Source organism: Asterias rubens, chromosome 12, assembly GCF_902459465.1.
Source record: "Asterias rubens chromosome 12, eAstRub1.3, whole genome shotgun sequence".
Lineage (NCBI taxonomy): Eukaryota > Metazoa > Echinodermata > Asteroidea > Forcipulatida > Asteriidae > Asterias > Asterias rubens.
Genome location: NC_047073.1, coordinates 15,283,537 through 15,305,016, shown reverse-complemented (window position 1 = coordinate 15,305,016; position 21,480 = coordinate 15,283,537). Strand labels below are relative to the sequence as shown.

At 41.7% G+C, this 21,480-nt stretch overlaps 1 protein-coding gene across 1 annotated transcript; it reads right to left on the bottom strand.

Annotated features, from left to right (window-relative positions):
- Nucleotides 1–1,026: 1,026 nt before the first annotated feature.
- On the bottom strand, nt 1,027–21,409 carry LOC117297949. Its single transcript, XM_033781141.1, has 5 exons — nt 21,374–21,409; nt 20,321–20,442; nt 2,568–2,661; nt 1,884–2,020; nt 1,027–1,213 (listed from the first exon to the last, which is right to left on the bottom strand). Exons 2-5 carry the CDS (start codon nt 20,400–20,402, stop codon nt 1,182–1,184), a joined length of 345 nt encoding a protein of 114 aa, XP_033637032.1. The 5' UTR covers nt 20,403–20,442; nt 21,374–21,409; the 3' UTR covers nt 1,027–1,181.
- Between the last annotated feature and the right edge of the window lie 71 nt (nt 21,410–21,480).

Here is a 21,480-nt window from a genome sequence, read left to right as displayed (position 1 = left end):
GAGTTCCGACCTGCAATATTATAAGCGACCATCCCATAACCCACGCACCGCCCGATTACGAATACAGTGCCACTTTGCGTGCGTCTGTTGCATAGTCTGGTACCTGCTGTCCGATTTGTCCGTCATGCGATCAACAAAGTCAGTCAAATTTTAATGTTTTTGAGTTCCAGGAATAATCTTTTGCACAGGTTAGTGAGTAGTTATAACAAAAACTGATGTATTTGACCATTCCAACTGAGTTCCGACTTCAAATGCAATACAATTATCCGAAAAATTTCATTTTTTTAGCAGTTCCGGCAGATCAGGCAGATCAGGCAGTTCCGGCTTTTACCAATTGCCGTCACCCTCGAAGGATCGGAAATAACAACCAAAACTTCCCACCAGTGACTCCGATTTGTGCTGATAAATACTTCGACAAAAGCATGGACGACCTCCATGACAAAAGTAAGACATTTTTTTCTGTTACAAAACAGAGAAACATTGCCATGGTCATGATGATCGAGGACTGTCATGACTGTTTTACAAAAAATAAAAACATTTCTTATTCCTGGTCTAGATAGAGTCTAGATATAGCTCTATGGGTAAAGCCCATCAATGGTTACATTGTCTTGATTCGATTGTATCTGTAATACTGATCAGCAATGACGTGGACGTAAATAGAATAGCTTTCAATCATGGTAGTTGAACCCTTGCAAGCGCGTCACATGCAGCAACTGATGCCAACTCACCATGTTGGTGGTCAATAGGTTTACGTGTAAATGCCGCGTCGCCTAAAATGCGCACTTCACTGAATAACACACGTTTACATTGACCACCAAAATGGTGCATCCAAGATTATTCTGATGATGACGTTAGGTGAATTGGGTTAAAACTCATGTACACTACATAACAAGAGTGGACCTGATAACAAAAGTCCACATAATGTAGGGGATTGAAACACTGTGTGAACTTGCACACATTCACACAGTGTTATTTGAAAGTGTTGAAGAATATGATGCCCCAACCCACCCACCCCAGTTATGCCAGTGTTTACGCCACATCTTCTCTGACAAGTCTCAATCGTGAGGGGCCCAAAATGTCTTACCAGTAGAGACTTGATTTCTGCATGAGTGGAATGATGTCTTGATTCTGCATGTCTGCAGTGAAGCATTCCAGACAGAATAGCGACTGGAGAATGGCGTTCATGTAACACGTATTACCAAGATTTGAGAATCTGGCGGAAAAAGTGCACAAATCAGACAAATCGTCACCAACATTACAAACGGACACACACAAATACAAGTAAAAAGTAGCAATCCGGGAAAACAGCAATGAACATTTTTAAAATCAAGCTCTGTAAAAAAAGTTATGGGTGTTTTCAACTAGCTTTCTAACAATGGTTTCTTGATGCTTTGAACTTTATAGCCTACATGCGTCGAAGATTGCAAAAAGGCATTTTCCGTTTTCACAAACTGACACCAGATAATACAACAAATAAGCAAAAAATAAAAAGCACATTGCACATTGAGACATTTGAGATAAAAACTAATTAATGTTATTATTGTTATAGATGGTAATGTTACATTGGTGCTAAAGAATATTAATGCAGTACCCGTATTGGCAGTTCGAATCCTATGTTAACATCTATTATATCGTTGTGGTACCCGCTGCCAAAACATAGGATTCAAACTGCCTCTAGCTACTGGCAGTCACGGTAGTCTTATTGGTAAGACACTGCTCTAGAATTGCAAGGGTTGTGGGTTCGAATCCCACCCGAGTAACATGCTGGTGATATTTTTCCACAGCAATCGGCAAAGTACTGAGTATACAGTGCTAACACACATCGATGAAAGGGTAAAAAAGTAATAATAATACTTTTTTTTTTAAGTGTGTGAATGACCTACCCTTGTAGACTGATCTGAGACGTCTTGACTGCTGTGGGGATGCTCTTCTGCCTCCAGCCGGGTAGCTTGTGATCGGGTACAACCTCTTTGAGTTAGAGACGCTCAGGAATCCAGGGGTAACGTTAGAGTTGGTTTGCCTGAGGGGACAAACAACATTAAGAATATGGGACTTGAGGCATTGCACGGTGGGGTATCAATAACCTAGGTATCAATGTTAGCGATAACAACATGCGGATCTACTTGCTAGGTAGATTTCCTACCTTCTGCCTAGGTAGTATTTAAGAAGCAGGACAGTTCTTTTCAGAACTGAGAAGTCTCCCCAATAGACCCTTTCCATGAAATATGTAAATTGCACATAGCGCGTGCGCACTAACGTTTTGGTTGGCAAAATGAGGGAGCATCGCGCTGTTTTTTTAAACGGCTAATGGGTGCGTGACGCAGACGCGATTGCGCGTCTGCAACCAACAGGGTCTGTACGCATGCATGAATGTAATTAGCATATTTCATGGGTAGGGTCCATTCAGAGAATCTAATCTGAGGTAGTAGAGAAGTCTCCCGAATTAAAAAAAAGTTGTTGTGCTCTAAAGAAATCAACATCAGGTTGTGAGGACAAATAGAACTAATGCCATATAAAAAATAACATGTTTTTTTAAGGCCCCACTTTAAAAAACCCAATAAACTCACCTTGATTGTAGCAATGCATCCGTGGCAGAGTAACCAGCAATCTGGCGCCCTCTACTGTAGAAAGCTGATGCATTGGAAACCGGCTTGGGGGCAGCTGCAAGTCAGGGTTTAAAAAAAGAATTCACTAGTATTCTCATACTTTGTATTGTTACTAAAAATGACACTTCATCTAAGCCCTAAGCGGATATAGGCACGGGAAAATTCTGCATTTTAGATGCTCTGTGGTGCAATCTTTGGTAAATTTTGAGGGGGGACATTTGATATAGTGTCCCCCCACCCTTCTAAAAAGTTGTGTCATCCTTATAGCCCCCAGGATTAATGCCCATGGCGAGACACAGGGTTGGTCTTACACAGTGCAATACTTGGGCTTCATGATTAAGGTGGTCAAAAAGATGGGGGGACATTTGATATTGTGCCCCCCCTCCCCTTGTCACCCCCCCCCCCACCCCCACCTATTTGATGCCCACCACCATTAGTAGGATTTGAAACTTTGTATGGTGGAATTGTAACTATAAGAACATTTTGCGATAACACTATGTGAATCTCTTTATGAGTAGTGTTGGTTCGGAAAAGAACTTTTGGTTAATGACTCATGTTTCTATTAATATACGCTGATCATCTACAGGAGAAAAATCATAAGAAAGACTGTACTTACTGTTTGTCTAGACGCTACTGCTCGTCGAAAGTACTTCAGTAGGGTTCTCTACGCAACCTAAAATAAACGACAAATATCGGACAAATTTACATCAGCTGTGTAGTTGCACGTTTTGTGTGCATTTGATCACTAGGCATAGTTAATTTTTTACAGTATTACATTTGAGAACCACCAGTTCCTTAAAAGCTCAGATGTGCCTAGTTCATTTTGATGGGTCATAATAAATAATTTGCAGAAAATAATTAACTATTTGTCTTTTTAACGACAAATAAAGCATCAAAGTCTTTTGGGAAAAGAAATTACACACAAATTTCACAAGTACCTACATGTGAGGTGAAACTAAACATGGATTGGAAATCACTAACAAGGCAATTATTTTTTTAGAAACCTCTTTCATCAGTGAAAAGGGTACAAAAGAATTTAGGCATTGCATGGTGAGGTATCAATATATATTTGGTTTGCGGTAACACCAGCATGTGTGTTTCTACTTGCCAGGTAGAGTTTGTTCTTAGAGAACTGTCTTTCTTTATTCTACTACCACAAAGAGTAGATTATCAGATTTTTGAGAGACTTTTTCTGAAAAGAACTGTCCTGCTTTGTAACTATACCCGGGCGGAAGGTATAGAAAATTGGCTGGGACAACTACTTTAGCTTTATAGGATCATAATTAACTGCACTACCGCGGAGTCAATCTCTTGACGATGACTATAGCAAGCTAGTCAAAACGTTGAGACCAATTCAAGAACTGGATAATGATTTGGTTCCCTATTGGGCAATCCCTATAGGCTTCTGCTTGCTTTTTGTTGATATGTCTCTAATTATTTTACTAATAATGTAAAAATTACACATTTCTACTTATTGTTGCTGTGTGTTTTGAAGTTTTTAAAGCCTAAGTGAATAAATAAATAAACAAATAAATAAATTACTTGATGGATTGGAATTGGACCAAAATTAAGTACAGTTTCAAGAAAAAGGACAAAGCTTTATGGAAAGATTTCTCCAAACTGTAATAACCTGGTTGTCTCTTCGTCTTTTATCCATATGCTTCAAGTCCTCTGCATTCTTCTCACTCAGCCTCTTCCTTGATTCAACCTCTTCCCTGCAAACAGTCAATCAAAACAAACAAAGCTCGGTAAATAACACCAAACTCACAAATCTCAACTCATGTTAATCCGGCATGGGTAGGCCTATCGTCTTCTTGATACTCCAAGAGTTTATGAAGACGCACCAAAAATTCAATCCATACTCAGTGATACCGCCTCTTGAAATACATAATTCTAAAAACTCCCCCTTTCTGGAGCTCGCCAGCCCTGGCCCCACGCGTCGACCTGGTATTCTTTAAAAACGTGAGAGCCCATAATTTAATAACAACAAGTATGCTAGTAGTAGTACAATAATTTCGCTGCATTGGCCTGCAACCCCCCCCCCCCCCCTCCCCCTGGGTTAAACAACAGAGGAACTGCAGTTGAAATGACCAGATAGAGAAAGGACCAATAATACTATAATTAATACCAGTATCAGCCGCCAGACTTGAGATTTGCTGAATTGGGCCCGCCAGACACCCCCCCTCCTGGGTTAAACATCTGAGGAACCACCTAAAACCAAGTTGAAATGACCACTGATGACACTATTCCCAATACGCTTGCCCTATACACAGAATTCACTGCTTCCGTAAGCGCTGATTCTTTGCTCACGGTAAGCAGTGCCATGAAATTGGGCCCAGCTGGAGCTGTTTATAACCGGCTTTCTGTGCTAGCCTTTCAAGCGTAGAATGCCTAGAAACGTGCAGTAGGCACGCACAAAAGCCAAAATTCGCCGCTAACCCATGAAATACGCTTGCCGTATACACAGAATTCCCTGCTTCCGCAAGCGCTGATTCTTTGCTCACGGTAAGCAGTGCCATGAAATTGGGCCCTGCTGGAGCTGTTTATAACCGGCTTTCTGAGCTAGCCTTTTAAGCGTAGAATGCCTAGAAACGTGGAGTAGGCACGCGCAAAAGCCAAAATTCGCCGCTAACCCATGAAATACGCTTGCCGTATACACAGAATTCCCTGCTTCCGTAAGCACTGATTTTTTGCTTACGGTAAGCAGAGCCATGAAATTGGGCCCAGCTGGAGCTGTTAATAACCGGCCGGCTTCCGCGTGTCAGGCCTACGTACGCCAATATACTCATGCCGAATGCGCAATTCATAGCTTTTAGTAACAGGGCGTAATCTATTTCTAAGCGCGCGCGAATATCTATTTCTAAGCGCGCTTTTTAACAAAAGGGCATTTATGAATGGGAATAAAAGAGTAGTGACTTTTTCTTAAACGTATGTTGCCGTGCGATATAGGCCCTCGCCTTCTGCTCGGGCCTTTATCACCTGGCAACGACCCTGCTGGTTTTAAACGGCCAATAAAGAACTCGTCGCTTCCCTTTTGTTCCCCTATCAAATGTCCATCAATTGAACAGATAAACAGTTCTTGAACTTGGTTCATGAACTGCTCTAATGAACATGTTGTGAACTGTTTAAGGAATGTTCATGGACTGATCATGAACATTCTTGAAAGTTCATCGAGTCAAATTCCATCTTACCTGATGGGGTAGATTGGTTAGATGCATAGAGCTATATATACATACGTATATACAGCTGATGACAATTAGTTAACAACAGGGTGGACCACGTGAAGGTTGTCATCTCCCACCCCACAAAAGGGATCGTAATACATCTGAGTGTGTAACCATTACAACAATTGCTTCTTTGTAATGTTACCCCCTCTAATTATTATTTATTATTATTATTATTTTATGTTATTATTATATTATAAAACCTTGTTCATGAGTACTCTATACAGCTAAGACAATGGCATGACCTTTGTATACATACAACCTTGTAATGAGTACTCTATACAGCTAAGACAATGTCATGACCTTTGTAATTATAAACCTTGTTAATGAGTACTCTATACAGATAAGATAATGTCATGACCTTTGTAATTATAAAACCTTGTTAATGAGTATTCTTTACAGCTAAGACAATGTCATGACCTTTGTAATGATAAAACCTTGTTAATGAGTACTCTTTACAGCTAAGACAATGTCATGACCTTGTATTTATAAAACCTTGTTAATGAGTACTCTATACAGCTAAGACAATGTCATGACCTTTGTAATTATAAAACCTTGTTAATGAGTACTCTATACAGCTAAGACAATGTCATGACCTTTGTAATTATAAAACCTTTTAATGAGTACTCTATACAGCTAAGACAATGTCATGACCTTTGTAATTATAAAACCTTGTTAATGAGTACTCTATACAGCTAAGACAATGTCATGACCTTTGTAATTATAAAACCTTGTTAATGAGTACTCTATACAGCTAAGACAATGTCATGACCTTTGTAATTATAAAACCTTGTTAATGAGTACTCTATACAGCTAAGACAATGTCATGACCTTTGTAATAATAAAACCTTGTTAATGAGTACTCTTTACAGCTAAGACAATGTCATGACCTTTGTAATAATAAAACCTTGTTAATGAGTACTCTATACAGCTAAGACAATGTCATGACCTTTGTAATTATAAAACCTTGTTAATGAGTACTCTATACAGCTAAGACAATGTCATGACCTTTGTAATTATAAAACCTTGTTAATGAGTACTCTATACAGCTAAGACAATGTCATGACCTTTGTAATAATAGAACCTTGTTAATGAGTACTCTTTACAGCTAAGACAATGTCATGACCTTTGTAATAATAAAACCTTGTTAATGAGTACTCTATACAGCTAAGACAATGTCATGACCTTTGTAATTATAAAACCTTGTTAATGAGTACTCTATACAGCTAAGACAATGTCATGACCTTTGTAATTATAAAACCTTGTTAATGAGTACTCTATACAGCTAAGACAATGTCATGACCTTTGTAATAATAAAACCTTGTTAATGAGTACTCTTTACAGCTAAGACAATGTCATGACCTTTGTAATAATAAAACCTTGTTAATGAGTACTCTATACAGCTAAGACAATGTCATGACCTTTGTTATTATAAAACCTTGTTAATGAGTACTCTATACAGCTAAGACAATGTCATGACCTTTGTAATTATAAAACCTTGTTAATGAGTACTCTATACAGATAAGACAATGTCATGACCTTTGTAATTATAAAACCTTGTTAATGAGTACTCTATACAGCTAAGACAATGTCATGACCTTTGTAATTATAAAACCTTTTAATGAGTACTCTATACAGCTAAGACAATGTCATGACCTTTGTAATTATAAAACCTTGTTAATGAGTACTCTATACAGCTAAGACAATGTCATGACCTTTGTAATTATAAAACCTTGTTAATGAGTACTCTATACAGCTAAGACAATGTCATGACCTTTGTAATTATAAAACCTTGTTAATGAGTACTCTATACAGCTAAGACAATGTCATGACCTTTGTAATAATAAAACCTTGTTAATGAGTACTCTTTACAGCTAAGACAATGTCATGACCTTTGTAATAATAAAACCTTGTTAATGAGTACTCTATACAGCTAAGACAATGTCATGACCTTTGTAATTATAAAACCTTGTTAATGAGTACTCTATACAGCTAAGACAATGTCATGACCTTTGTAATTATAAAACCTTGTTAATGAGTACTCTATACAGCTAAGACAATGTCATGACCTTTGTAATAATAGAACCTTGTTAATGAGTACTCTTTACAGCTAAGACAATGTCATGACCTTTGTAATAATAAAACCTTGTTAATGAGTACTCTATACAGCTAAGACAATGTCATGACCTTTGTTATTATAAAACCTTGTTAATGAGTACTCTATACAGCTAAGACAATGTCATGACCTTTGTAATTATAAAACCTTGTTAATGAGTACTCTATACAGATAAGACAATGTCATGACCTTTGTAATTATAAAACCTTGTTAATGAGTACTCTATACAGCTAAGACAATGTCATGACCTTTGTAATTATAAAACCTTGTTAATGAGTACTCTATACAGCTAAGACAATGTCATGACCTTTGTAATAATAAAACCTTGTTAATGAGTACTCTATACAGCTAAGACAATGTCATGACCTTTGTTATTATAAAACCTTGTTAATGAGTACTCTATACAGCTAAGACAATGTCATGACCTTTGTAATGATAAAACCTTGTTAATGAGTACTCTTTACAGCTAAGACAATGTCATGAACTTTGTAATAATAAAACCTTGTTAATGAGTACTCTATACAGCTAAGACAATGTCATGACCTTTGTAATTATAAAACCTTGTTAATGAGTACTCTATACAGCTAAGACAATGTCATGACCTTTATAATTATAATGATATTAACCTATTAATGAGTACTCTATACAGCTAAGACAATGTCAAGACCTTTGTAAATAAATCACCTCGTTAATGAGTACTCTATGACATTGTCATGACCTTTATAATTGAAATAACCTCGTTAATGAGTACTCTATGACATTGTCATGACCTTTGTAATTACATCACCTCGTTAATGAGTACTCTATGACATTGTCATGACCTTTGTAATTAAATAACCTCGGTAATGAGTACTCTTAAACAACCTCCATATTCACACAACACAATGTCATGACCTTTCACATTAAAAGCTTTAAGAGTTACCAACAAAACAACATGGTGGCCACCATGTAAGCTACCCCAGAACAAATACCATGTAAACAATTAGACTAATAAATAATTGAAAGACAAATTAAGTAGTAACAATACAAAACTTAATGTCTAATAAACACTTAAACACACTCCTTAAACATATTGTTCTCTTTTTATTTGTTATGAATTTACTGCAAATAAACTTATGTTGTTTCGTATTTTGTAATGAGCAAACTGCATTACAAATTAACTTAACTTGTTTCACGGTTGTAATGCGGTACTTCATTACGCACATGAAACGTTCACATACTTGCAATAAGGTACTGCATTGCAAGCATGTTATAATTACATGATTGTAATGAAGTACCTCATTACAAACATGCAGTTTTTGTATGTGAATACATGAACTTGTATAGTACCTCGATACAAGTTTAACATGTATTCTGTCTACATACTTGTAATGAAGTACCTCATTTCAAGTACGTTGACAACAATTCGAAAAGCACATATACTTCCAAGAATGAATTAAACAGGCCAACGAAATGTGAAATCTTCACAAATCTTGTTGTGGCTTGTAGTCAGGCACCCTCTGCGATGTGGCTTGTAGTCAGGCACCCTCTGGGATGTGGCTTGTAGTCAGGCACCCTCTGGGATGTGGCTTGTAGTCAGGCACCCTCTGGGATGTAGCTCATAGCCAGGCACCCTCTGGGATGTTGTCAGGAGCAGGTAGCACCACATCCCCAGCAGAACTGCAGACTCCTGAAATTTATACCAATCGAGTCAAATCAACGAGTGTAACACTGCATGTCTCTATGTGGGTCTGTACATAAGCCCTTTGATTAATTATGATCAGAATTTGGAAATTTACCTATGTTTGGTGCGCTTCAATCACATGGGATGATGTCCTCTAGGCAGGCACCCTCTGGGATGTGGCTTGTAGTCAGGCACCCTCTGGGACGTGGCTTGTAGTCAGGCACCCTCTGGGATGTGGCTTGTAGTCAGGCACCCTCTGGGATGTGGCTTGTAGTCAGGCACCCTCTGGGATGTGGCTTGTAGTCAGACACCCTCTGGGATTTGGCTTGTAGTCAGGCACCCTCTGGGATGTGGCTTGTAGTCAGGCACCCTCTGGGATGTGGCTTGTAGTCAGGCACCCTCTGGGATGTGGCTTGTAGTCAGGCACCCTCTGGGATGTGGCTCGTAGTCAGGCACCCTATGGTATGTAGCTCGTAGCCAGGCACCCTCTAGGATGTTGTCAGCAGCAGGTAGCACCACATCCCCAGCAGAACTGCAGTCTCCTGAAATATATACCAATCGAGTCAAATCAACAAGTGTAACACTGCATGTCTCTATGTGGGTCTGTACATCAGCCCTTTTGATTAATTATGATCAGAATTTGGAAATTTATCTATGTTTGGTGCGCTTCAATCACATGGGATGATATCCTCTAGTCAGGCACTCTCTGGGATGTGGCTTGTAGTCAGGCACCCTCTGGGATGTGGCTTGTAGTCAGGCACCCTCTGGGATGTGGCTTGTAGTCAGGCACCCTCTGGGATGTGGCTTGTAGTCAGGCACCCTCTGGGATGTGGCTTGTAGTCAGGCACCCTCTGGGATGTGGCTTGTAGTCAGGCACCCTCTGGGATGTGGCTTGTAGTCAGGCACCCTCTGGGATGTGGCTTGTAGTCAGGCACCCTCTGGGATGTGGCTTGTAGTCAAGCACCCTGTGGGATGTAGCTTGTAGTCAGGCACCCTCTGGGATGTGGCTCGTTGTCAGGCACCCTCTGGGATGTAGCTCGTAGCCAGGCACCCTCGTAGCAGGTAGCACCACATCCCCAGCAGAACTGCAGGCTCCTGAAATATTTACAAATCGAGTCAAAACAACAAGTGTAACACTGCATGTCTCTATGTGGGTCTGTACATAAGCCCTTTTGATTAATTATGATCAGAATTTGGAAATTTACCAATGTTTGGTGCGCTTCAATCACATGGGATGATGTCCTCTAGGCAGGCACCCTCTGGGATGTGGCTTGTAGTCAGGCACCCTATGGGATGTGGCTTGTAGTCAGGCACCCTCTGTGATGTAGCTCGTAGCCAGGCACCCTCTGGGATGTTGTCAGCAGCAGGTAGCACCCATCCCCAGCAGAACTGCAGACTCCTGAAATATATACCAATCGAGTCAAATCAACAAGTGTAACACTGCATGTCTCTATGTGGGTCTGTACATAAGCCCTTTTGATTAATTATGATCAGAATTTGGAAATTTATCTATGTTTGGTGCGCTTCAATCACATGGGATGATATCCTCTAGTCAGGCACTCTCTGGGATGTAGCTTGTAGTCAGGCACCCTCTGGGATGTGGCTTGTAGTCAGGCACCCTCTTGGATGTGGCTTGTAGTCAGGCACCCTCTGGGATGTGGCTTGTAGTCAGGCACCCTCTGGGATGTGGCTTGTAGTCAGGCACCCTCTGGGATGTGGCTTGTAGTCAAGCACCCTCTGGGATGTAGCTTGTAGTCAGGCACCCTCTGGGATGTGGCTCGTTGTCAGGCACCCTCTGGGATGTAGCTCGTAGCCAGGCAACCTCTAGGATGTTGTCAGCATCAGGTAGCACCACATCCCCAGCAGAACTGCAGACTCCTGAAATATTTACCAATCGAGTCAAATCAACAAGTGTAACACTGCATGTCTCTATGTGGGTCTGTACATAAGCCCTTTTGATTAATTATGATCAGAATTTGGAAATTTACCTATGTTTGGTGCGCTACAATCACATGGGATGAAGTCCTCTAGGCAGGCACCCTCTGGGATGTGGCTTGTAGTCAGGCACCCTCTGGGATGTGGCTTGTAGTCAGGCACCCTCTGGGATGTGGCTTGTAGTCAGGCACCCTCTGGGATGTGGCTCGTAGTCAGGCACCCTCTGGTATGTAGCTCGTAGCCAGGCACCCTCTGGGATGTTGTCAGCAGCAGGTAGCACCACATCCCCAGCAGAACTGCAGACTCCTAAAATATATACCAATCGAGTCAAATCAACAAGTGTAACACTGCATGTCTCTATGTGGGTCTGTACGTGAGCCCTTTTGATTAATTATGATCAGAATTTGGAAATTTACATATGTTTTGTGCGCTTCAATCACATGGGATGATGTCCTCTAGGCAGGCACCCTCTGGGATGTGGCTTGTAGTCAGGCAACCTCTGGGATGTGGCTTGTATTCAGGCACCCTCTGGGATGTGGCTTGTAGTCAGGCACCCTCTGGGATGTGGCTGTAGTCAGGCACCCTCTGGGATGTGGCTTGTAGTCAGGCACCCTCTGGGATGTGGCTTGTAGTCAGGCACCCTCTGGGATGTGGCTCGTAGTCAGGCACCCTCTGGGATGTGGCTTGTAGTCAGGCACCCTCTGGGATGTGGCTTGTAGTCAGGCACCCTCTGGGATGTGGCTTGTAGTCAGGCACCCTCTGGGATGTGGCTCGTAGTCAGGCAACCTCTGGGATGTGGCTCGTAGTCAGGCACCCTCTGGTATGTAGCTCGTAGCCAGGCACCCTCTATGATGTTGTCAGCAGCAGGTAGCACCACATCCCCAGCAGAACTGCAGACTCCTGAAATATATACCAATCGAGTCAAATCAACAAGTGTAACACTGCATGTCTCTATGTGGGTCTGTACATAAGCCCTTTTGATTAATTATGATCAGAATTTGGAAATTTACCCGTGTTTGGTGCGCTTCAATCACATGGGATGATGTCCTCTAGGCAGGCACCCTCTGGGATGTGGCTTGTAGTCAGGCACCCTATAGGATGTGGCTTGTAGTCAGGCACCCTCTGGGATGTGGCTTGTAGTCAGGCACCCTCTGGGATGTGGCTCGTAGTCAGGCACCCTCTGGTATGTAGCTCGTAGCCAGGCACCCTCTGGGATGTTGTCAGCAGCAGGTAGCACCCATCCCCAGCAGAACTGCAGACTCCTGAAATATATACCAATCGAGTCAAATCAACAAGTGTAACACTGCATGTCTCTATATGGGTCTGTACATAAGCCCTTTTGATTAATCATGATCAGAATTTGGAAATTTATCTATGTTTGGTGCGCTTCAATCACATGGGATGATATCCTCTAGTCAGGCACCCTCTTGGATGTGGCTTGTAGTCAGGCACCCTCTGGGATGTGGCTTGTAGTCAGGCACCCTCTGGGATGTGGCTTGTAGTCAGGCACCCTCTGGGATGTGGCTTGTAGTCAAGTACCCTCTGGGATGTAGCTTGTAGTCAGGCACCCTCTGGGATGTGGCTCGTTGTCAGGCACCCTCTGGGATGTAGCTCGTAGCCAGGCACCCTCTAGGATGTTGTCAGCAGCAGGTAGCACCACATCCCCAGCAGAACTGCAGACTCCTGAAATATTTACCAATCGAGTCAAATCAACAAGTGTAACACTGCATGTCTCTATGTGGGTCTGTACATAAGCCCTTTTGATTAATTATGATCAGAATTTGGAAATTTACCTATGTTTGGTGCGCTACAATCACATGGGATGAAGTCCTCTAGGCAGGCACCCTCTGGGATGTGGCTTGTACTCAGGCTACCTCTGGGATGTGGCTCGTAGTCAGGCACCCTCTGGTATGTAGCTCGTAGCCAGGCACCCTCTGGGATGTTGTCAACAGCAGGTAGCACCCATCCCCAGCAGAACTGCAGACTCCTGAAATATATACCAATCGAGTCAAATCAACAAGTGTAACACTGCATGTCTCTATATGGGTCTGTACATAAGCCCTTTTGATTAATTATGATCAGAATTTGGAAATTTACCTATGTTTGGTGCGCTACAATCACATGGGATGAAGTCCTCTAGGCAGGCACCCTCTGGGATGTGGCTTGTAGTCAGGCACCCTCTGGGATGTGGCTTGTAGTCAGGCACCCTCTGGGATGTGGCTTGTAGTCAGCTCGTAGCCAGGCACCCTCTATGATGTTGTCAGCAGCAGGTAGCACCACATCCCCAGCAGAACTGCAGACTCCTGAAATATATACCAATCGAGTCAAATCAACAAGTGTAACACTGCATGTCTCTATGTGGGTCTGTACATAAGCCCTTTTGATTAATTATGATCAGAATTTGGAAATTTACCCGTGTTTGGTGCGCTTCAATCACATGGGATGATGTCCTCTAGGCAGGCACCCTCTGGGATGTGGCTTGTAGTCAGGCACCCTATAGGATGTGGCTTGTAGTCAGGCACCCTCTGGGATGTGGCTTGTAGTCAGGCACCCTCTGGGATGTGGCTCGTAGTCAGGCACCCTCTGGTATGTAGCTCGTAGCCAGGCACCCTCTGGGATGTTGTCAGCAGCAGGTAGCACCACATCCCCAGCAGAACTGCAGACTCCTGAAATATATACCAATCGAGTCAAATCAACAAGTGTAACACTGCATGTCTCTATATGGGTCTGTACATAAGCCCTTTTGATTAATCATGATCAGAATTTGGAAATTTATCCTATGTTTGGTGCGCTTCAATCACATGGGATGATATCCTCTAGGCAGGCACCCTCTTGGATGTGGCTTGTAGTCAGGCACCCTCTGGGATGTGGCTTGTAGTCAGGCACCCTCTGATACTACAACTGATGCTACAACGGATGCTACAACTGATGCTACAACTGATGCTACAACTGATGCTACAACTGATGCTACAACTGATGCTACAACTGATGCCTACAACTGATGCTACAACTGATGCTACAACTGATGCTACAACTGATTCTACAACTGATGCTACAACTGATGCTACAACTGATGCTACAACTGATGCTACAACTGATGCTACAACTGATGCTACAACTGATGCTACAACTGTGCTACAACTGATGCTACAACTGATGCTACAACTGATGCTACAACTGATGCTACAACTGATGCTACAACTGATGCTACAACTGATGCTACAACTGATGCTACAACTGATGCTACAACTGGATGCTACAACTGATGCTACAACTGATACTACAACTGATGCTACAATGATGCTACAACTGATTGCTACAACTGAGCTACAACTTATGCTACAACTGATGCTACAACTGATGCTACAACTGATGCTACAACTGATGCTACAACTGATGCTACAACTGATGCTACAACTGATGCTACAACTGATGCTACAACTGATGCTACAACTGAGCTACAACTGATCTACAACTGATGCTACAACTGATGCTACAACTGATGCTACAACTGATGCTACAACTGATGCTACAACTGTGCTACAACTGATGCTACAACTGATGCTACAACTGATGCTACAACTGATTCCTACAACTGATACTACAACCTGAAGCTACAACTGATGCTACAACTGATGCTACAACTGATGCTACACTGATGCTACAACTGATGCTAAACTGAGCTACAACTGATGTACAACTGATGCTCCTAACTGTACTACAACTGTACTACAACGATGCTACAACCTGATGCTACAACTGATGCTACAACTGATGCTACAACTGATACTACAACTGATACTACAACTGATGCTACAACTGATGCTACAACTGATGCTACAACTGATGCTACAACTGATGCTACAACTGATGCTACAACTGATGCTACAACTGATGCTACAACTGATGCTACAACTGATGCTACAACTGATGCTACAACTGATGCTACAACTGATGCTACAACTGATGCTACAACTGATGCTACAACTGATGCTACAACTGATGCTACAACTGATGCTACAACTGATGCTACAACTGATGCTACAACTGATGCTACAACTGATGCTACAACTGATGCTACAACTGATGCTACAACTGATGCTACAACTGATGCTACAACTGATGCTACAACTGATGCTACAACTGATGCTACAACTGATGCTACAACTGATGCTACAACTGATGCTACAACTGATGCTACAACTGATGCTACAACTGATGCTACAACTGATGCTACAACTGATGCTACAACTGATGCTACAACTGATGCTACAACTGATGCTACAACTGATGCTACAACTGATGCTACAACTGATGCTACAACTGATGCTACAACTGATGCTACAACTGATGCTACAACTGATGCTACAACTGATGCTACAACTGATGCTACAACTGATGCTACAACTGATGCTACAACTGATGCTACAACTGATGCTACAACTGATGCTACAACTGATGCTACAACTGATGCTACAACTGATGCTACAACTGATGCTACAACTGATGCTACAACTGATGCTACAACTGATGCTACAACTGATGCTACAACTGATGCTACAACTGATGCTACAACTGATGCTACAACTGATGCTACAACTGATGCTACAACTGATGCTACAACTGATGCTACAACTGATGCTACAACTGATGCTACAACTGATGCTACAACTGATGCTACAACTGATGCTACAACTGATGCTACAACTGATGCTACAACTGATGCTACAACTGATGCTACAACTGATGCTACAACTGATGCTACAACTGATGCTACAACTGATGCTACAACTGATGCTACAACTGATGCTACAACTGATGCTACAACTGATGCTACAACTGATGCTACAACTGATGCTACAACTGATGCTACAACTGATGCTACAACTGATGCTACAACTGATGCTACAACTGATGCTACAACTGATGCTACAACTGATGCTACAACTGATGCTACAACTGATGCTACAACTGATGCTACAACTGATGCTACAACTGATGCTACAACTGATGCTACAACTGATGCTACAACTGATGCTACAACTGATGCTACAACTGATGCTACAACTGATGCTACAACTGATGCTACAACTGATGCTACAACTGATGCTACAACTGATGCTACAACTGATGCTACAACTGATGCTACAACTGATGCTACAACTGATGCTACAACTGATGCTACAACTGATGCTACAACTGATGCTACAACTGATGCTACAACTGATGCTACAACTGATGCTACAACTGATGCTACAACTGATGCTACAACTGATGCTACAACTGATGCTACAACTGATGCTACAACTGATGCTACAACTGATGCTACAACTGATGCTACAACTGATGCTACAACTGATGCTACAACTGATGCTACAACTGATGCTACAACTGATGCTACAACTGATGCTACAACTGATGCTACAACTGATGCTACAACTGATGCTACAACTGATGCTACAACTGATGCTACAACTGATGCTACAACTGATGCTACAACTGATGCTACAACTGATGCTACAACTGATGCTACAACTGATGCTACAACTGATGCTACAACTGATGCTACAACTGATGCTACAACTGATGCTACAACTGATGCTACAACTGATGCTACAACTGATGCTACAACTGATGCTACAACTGATGCTACAACTGATGCTACAACTGATGCTACAACTGATGCTACAACTGATGCTACAACTGATGCTACAACTGATGCTACAACTGATGCTACAACTGATGCTACAACTGATGCTACAACTGATGCTACAACTGATGCTACAACTGGTGCTACAACTGATGCTACAACTGATGCTACAACTGATGCTACAACTGATGCTACAACTGATGCTACAACTGATGCTACAACTGATGCTACAACTGATGCTACAACTGATGCTACAACTGATGCTACAACTGATGCTACAACTGATGCTACAACTGATGCTACAACTGATGCTACAACTGATGCTACAACTGATGCTACAACTGATGCTACAACTGATGCTACAACTGATGCTACAACTGATGCTACAACTGATGCTACAACTGATGCTACAACTGATGCTACAACTGATGCTACAACTGATGCTACAACTGATGCTACAACTGATGCTACAACTGATGCTACAACTGATGCTACAACTGATGCTACAACTGATGCTACAACTGATGCTACAACTGATGCTACAACTGATGCTACAACTGATGCTACAACTGATGCTACAACTGATGCTACAACTGATACTACAACTGATGCTACAACTGATGCTACAACTGATGCTACAACTGATGCTACAACTGATGCTACAACTGATGCTACAACTGATGCTACAACTGATGCTACAACTGATGCTACAACTGATGCTACAACTGATGCTACAAACTGATGCTACAACTGATACTACAAACTGATACTACAACTGATGCTACAACTGATGCTACAACTGTAGCTACAACTGATGCTACAACTGATACTACAACTGATGCTACAACTGATGCTACAACTGATGCTAAACACTGATTGCTACAACTGATAGCTACAACTGATACTACAACTGATACTACAACTGATACTACAACTGATACTACAACTGATGCTACAACTGATACTACAACTGATGCTACAACTGATGCTACAACTGATACTACAACTGATTACTACAACTGATGCTACAACTGATGCTACAACTGATGACTACAACTGATGCTACAACTGATGCTACAACTGATGCTACAACTGATACTACAACTGATGCTACAACTGATGCTACAACTGATGCTACAACTGATGCTACAACTATGACTACAACTGATACTACAACTGATGCTACAACTGATGCTACAACTGATACTACAACTGATGCTACAACTGATACTACAACTGATGCTACAACTGATGCTACAACTGATGCTACAACTGATGCTACAACTGATGCTACAACTGATGCTACAACTGATGCTACAACTGATGCTACAACTGATGCTACAACTGATACTACAACTGATGCTACAACTGATGCTACAACTGATGCTACAACTGATGCTACAACTGATGCTACAACTGATGCTACAACTGATGCTACAACTGATGCTACAACTGATGCTACAACTGATGCTACAACTGATGCTACAACTGATGCTACAACTGATGCTACAACTGATGCTACAACTGATGCTACAACTGATGCTACAACTGATGCTACAACTGATGCTACAACTGATGCTACAACTGATGCTACAACTGATGCTACAACTGATGCTACAACTGATGCTACAACTGATGCTACAACTGATGCTACAACTGATGCTACAACTGATGCTACAACTGATGCTACAACTGATGCTACAACTGATGCTACAACTGATGCTACAACTGATGCTACAACTGATGCTACAACTGATGCTACAACTGATGCTACAACTGATGCTACAACTGATGCTACAACTGATGCTACAACTGATGCTACAACTGATGCTACAACTGATGCTACAACTGATGCTACAACTGATGCTACAACTGATGCTACAACTGATGCTACAACTGATGCTACAACTGATGCTACAACTGATGCTACAACTGATGCTACAACTGATGCTACAACTGATGCTACAACTGATGCTACAACTGATGCTACAACTGATGCTACAACTGATGCTACAACTGATGCTACAACTGATGCTACAACTGATGCTACAACTGATGCTACAACTGATGCTACAACTGATGCTACAACTGATGCTACAACTGATGCTACAACTGATGCTACAACTGATGCTACAACTGATGCTACAACTGCTGCTACAACTGCTGCTACAACTGCTGCTACAACTGCTGCTACAACTGCTGCTACAACTGCTGCTACAACTGCTGCTACAACTGCTGCTACAACTGCTGCTACAACTGCTGCTACAACTGCTGCTACAACTGATGCCACAACTGATGCCACAACTGATGCCACAACTGATGCCACAACTGATGCCACAACTGATGCCACAACTGATGCCACAACTGATGCCACAACTGATGCCACAACTGATGCCACAACTGATGCCACAACTGATGCCACAACTGATGCCACAACTGATGCCACAACTGATGCCACAACTGATGCCACAACTGATGCCACAACTGATGCCACAACTGATGCCACAACTGATGCCACAACTGATGCCACAACTGATGCCACAACTGATGCCACAACTGATGCCACAACTGATGCCACAACTGATGCCACAACTGATGCCACAACTGATGCCACAACTGATGCCACAACTGATACTACAACAGCAACAGCAACAGCAACAGCAACAGCTGTAATAAATAATAATAATTAATAATAATTAATAATAATAATAATAATTAATAATAATAACCGAATTTATAAAGCGCCTTTTCCAAAGGATGTAAAGCGCTAAAATGCGTAAACCGCGGACCGGCGGAAGAGTTGCATGCCTGGAGCGCTATGTTTGAAATATGAGACCCAAGGACGCCTCTCATTGAACAGACTTATAAGAAACCTCAAATATTTCCACACAGTTTTAAATTGAAATGGATGTCCACAGGCCAATAATGAAATTGTAAGATACAACAGACTTTTATTATGGTGTGGCCATCTTGATTTTCTTCCATGGAAATCAATGTAACCAAACCAAGGCTGGAAGATGTATGGTCTGGTTCCTTTTTGTACAATGAGTATTAGCATTCAATACTGTTATTGGATACATTGAACATGACCGATATGATGGCAGTATGATGCAGGTCTCTACTTACTGTTTTCTTTCCTCTCCTCAAGTAGCAGTTGTTTCTCTTGGAATGAGGCCATGAAGACCGACCTCCCTTCCTCCTTGCGCATCTGGAAGGCGCTCTTTTGCCGTTCACTGTACTTTGGAATCCTTTACGAAAAAGAGCAAGACAAAACAAAAGATGCAGAGATGAACTAAGTACATGAAGGGGCATTGCTTGGCAACCAGACCATTGCTGTGCACTAGCGGGTCGTGTGCAGGCGGCAGCGAATAAACCCGAAGAAACCACACGTCCAGACACGTCACTATTTTTGGCAATATGTTTGCTGCCACCATCGGTGAAAGGTGCTCGTGTTTGGGGAAGCCCTTATGTTGCGAATTTTGTTTTTTTCTCAAATACAAGATGAGTGTAAAAATCTAGGAATAAGGTAAGGTACTAAAATACAGATCTTTTAAATGTAGATGGCTGAAGGGGGGTATTTTGTATGGTCTTTAAGCACAAATTATTATGCTAACTGGACTCTGGCTACCAGCTAAAATACCATGTCACACGAACAAATTGTGACTGGTTTCCTGCTCATTTCTGCTTAGCCCCTTAGCAGAAAAATTGTTCAGCAATATTTTCTGCTTAAGCAGCTCTCTCTATGAAATTGGGACCTGTCTGGTAAGGGTCACTTCTATGGGGAAAATGTACTTTTGTATTGGAACCTTGAAGAGTGAGGGCACCACAACAAAAGCACAGGGCACCATAGCCCTAATTAGGACTCTTCCTCTGTACACAGATACAGAGTCCTAATTATTAAGGCCCATTTCTGGGGCGGAAAATTTTCAAAGCTTCATAACTAAAAATCTTACCTGCAACAAGCCATTTATTTCAACAGATTCACATTCCATTGCGGCATATTTCATATCGAATGAAAAAGTGGTGGCACCATACGGAAACATTTGTGTATAGTGCCAGTGCAACTGCCACAACTTGTGCCAGCACTTATTAAATTTTACCCTCATGATAATTTTCCGCATGTCGCCACCAATTTATCTAGCGTTAACTAACTCCAAAACCACTGAATTGTTTTCTTACCTGAGAAGAAGGGTTACCACATATGATATGGAAACGTTTCCGTATAAAACTTGTTTTCATCAATTACAACGAGTTAAAGTTCCGTCTCCACCGCTAGCGATAAATCC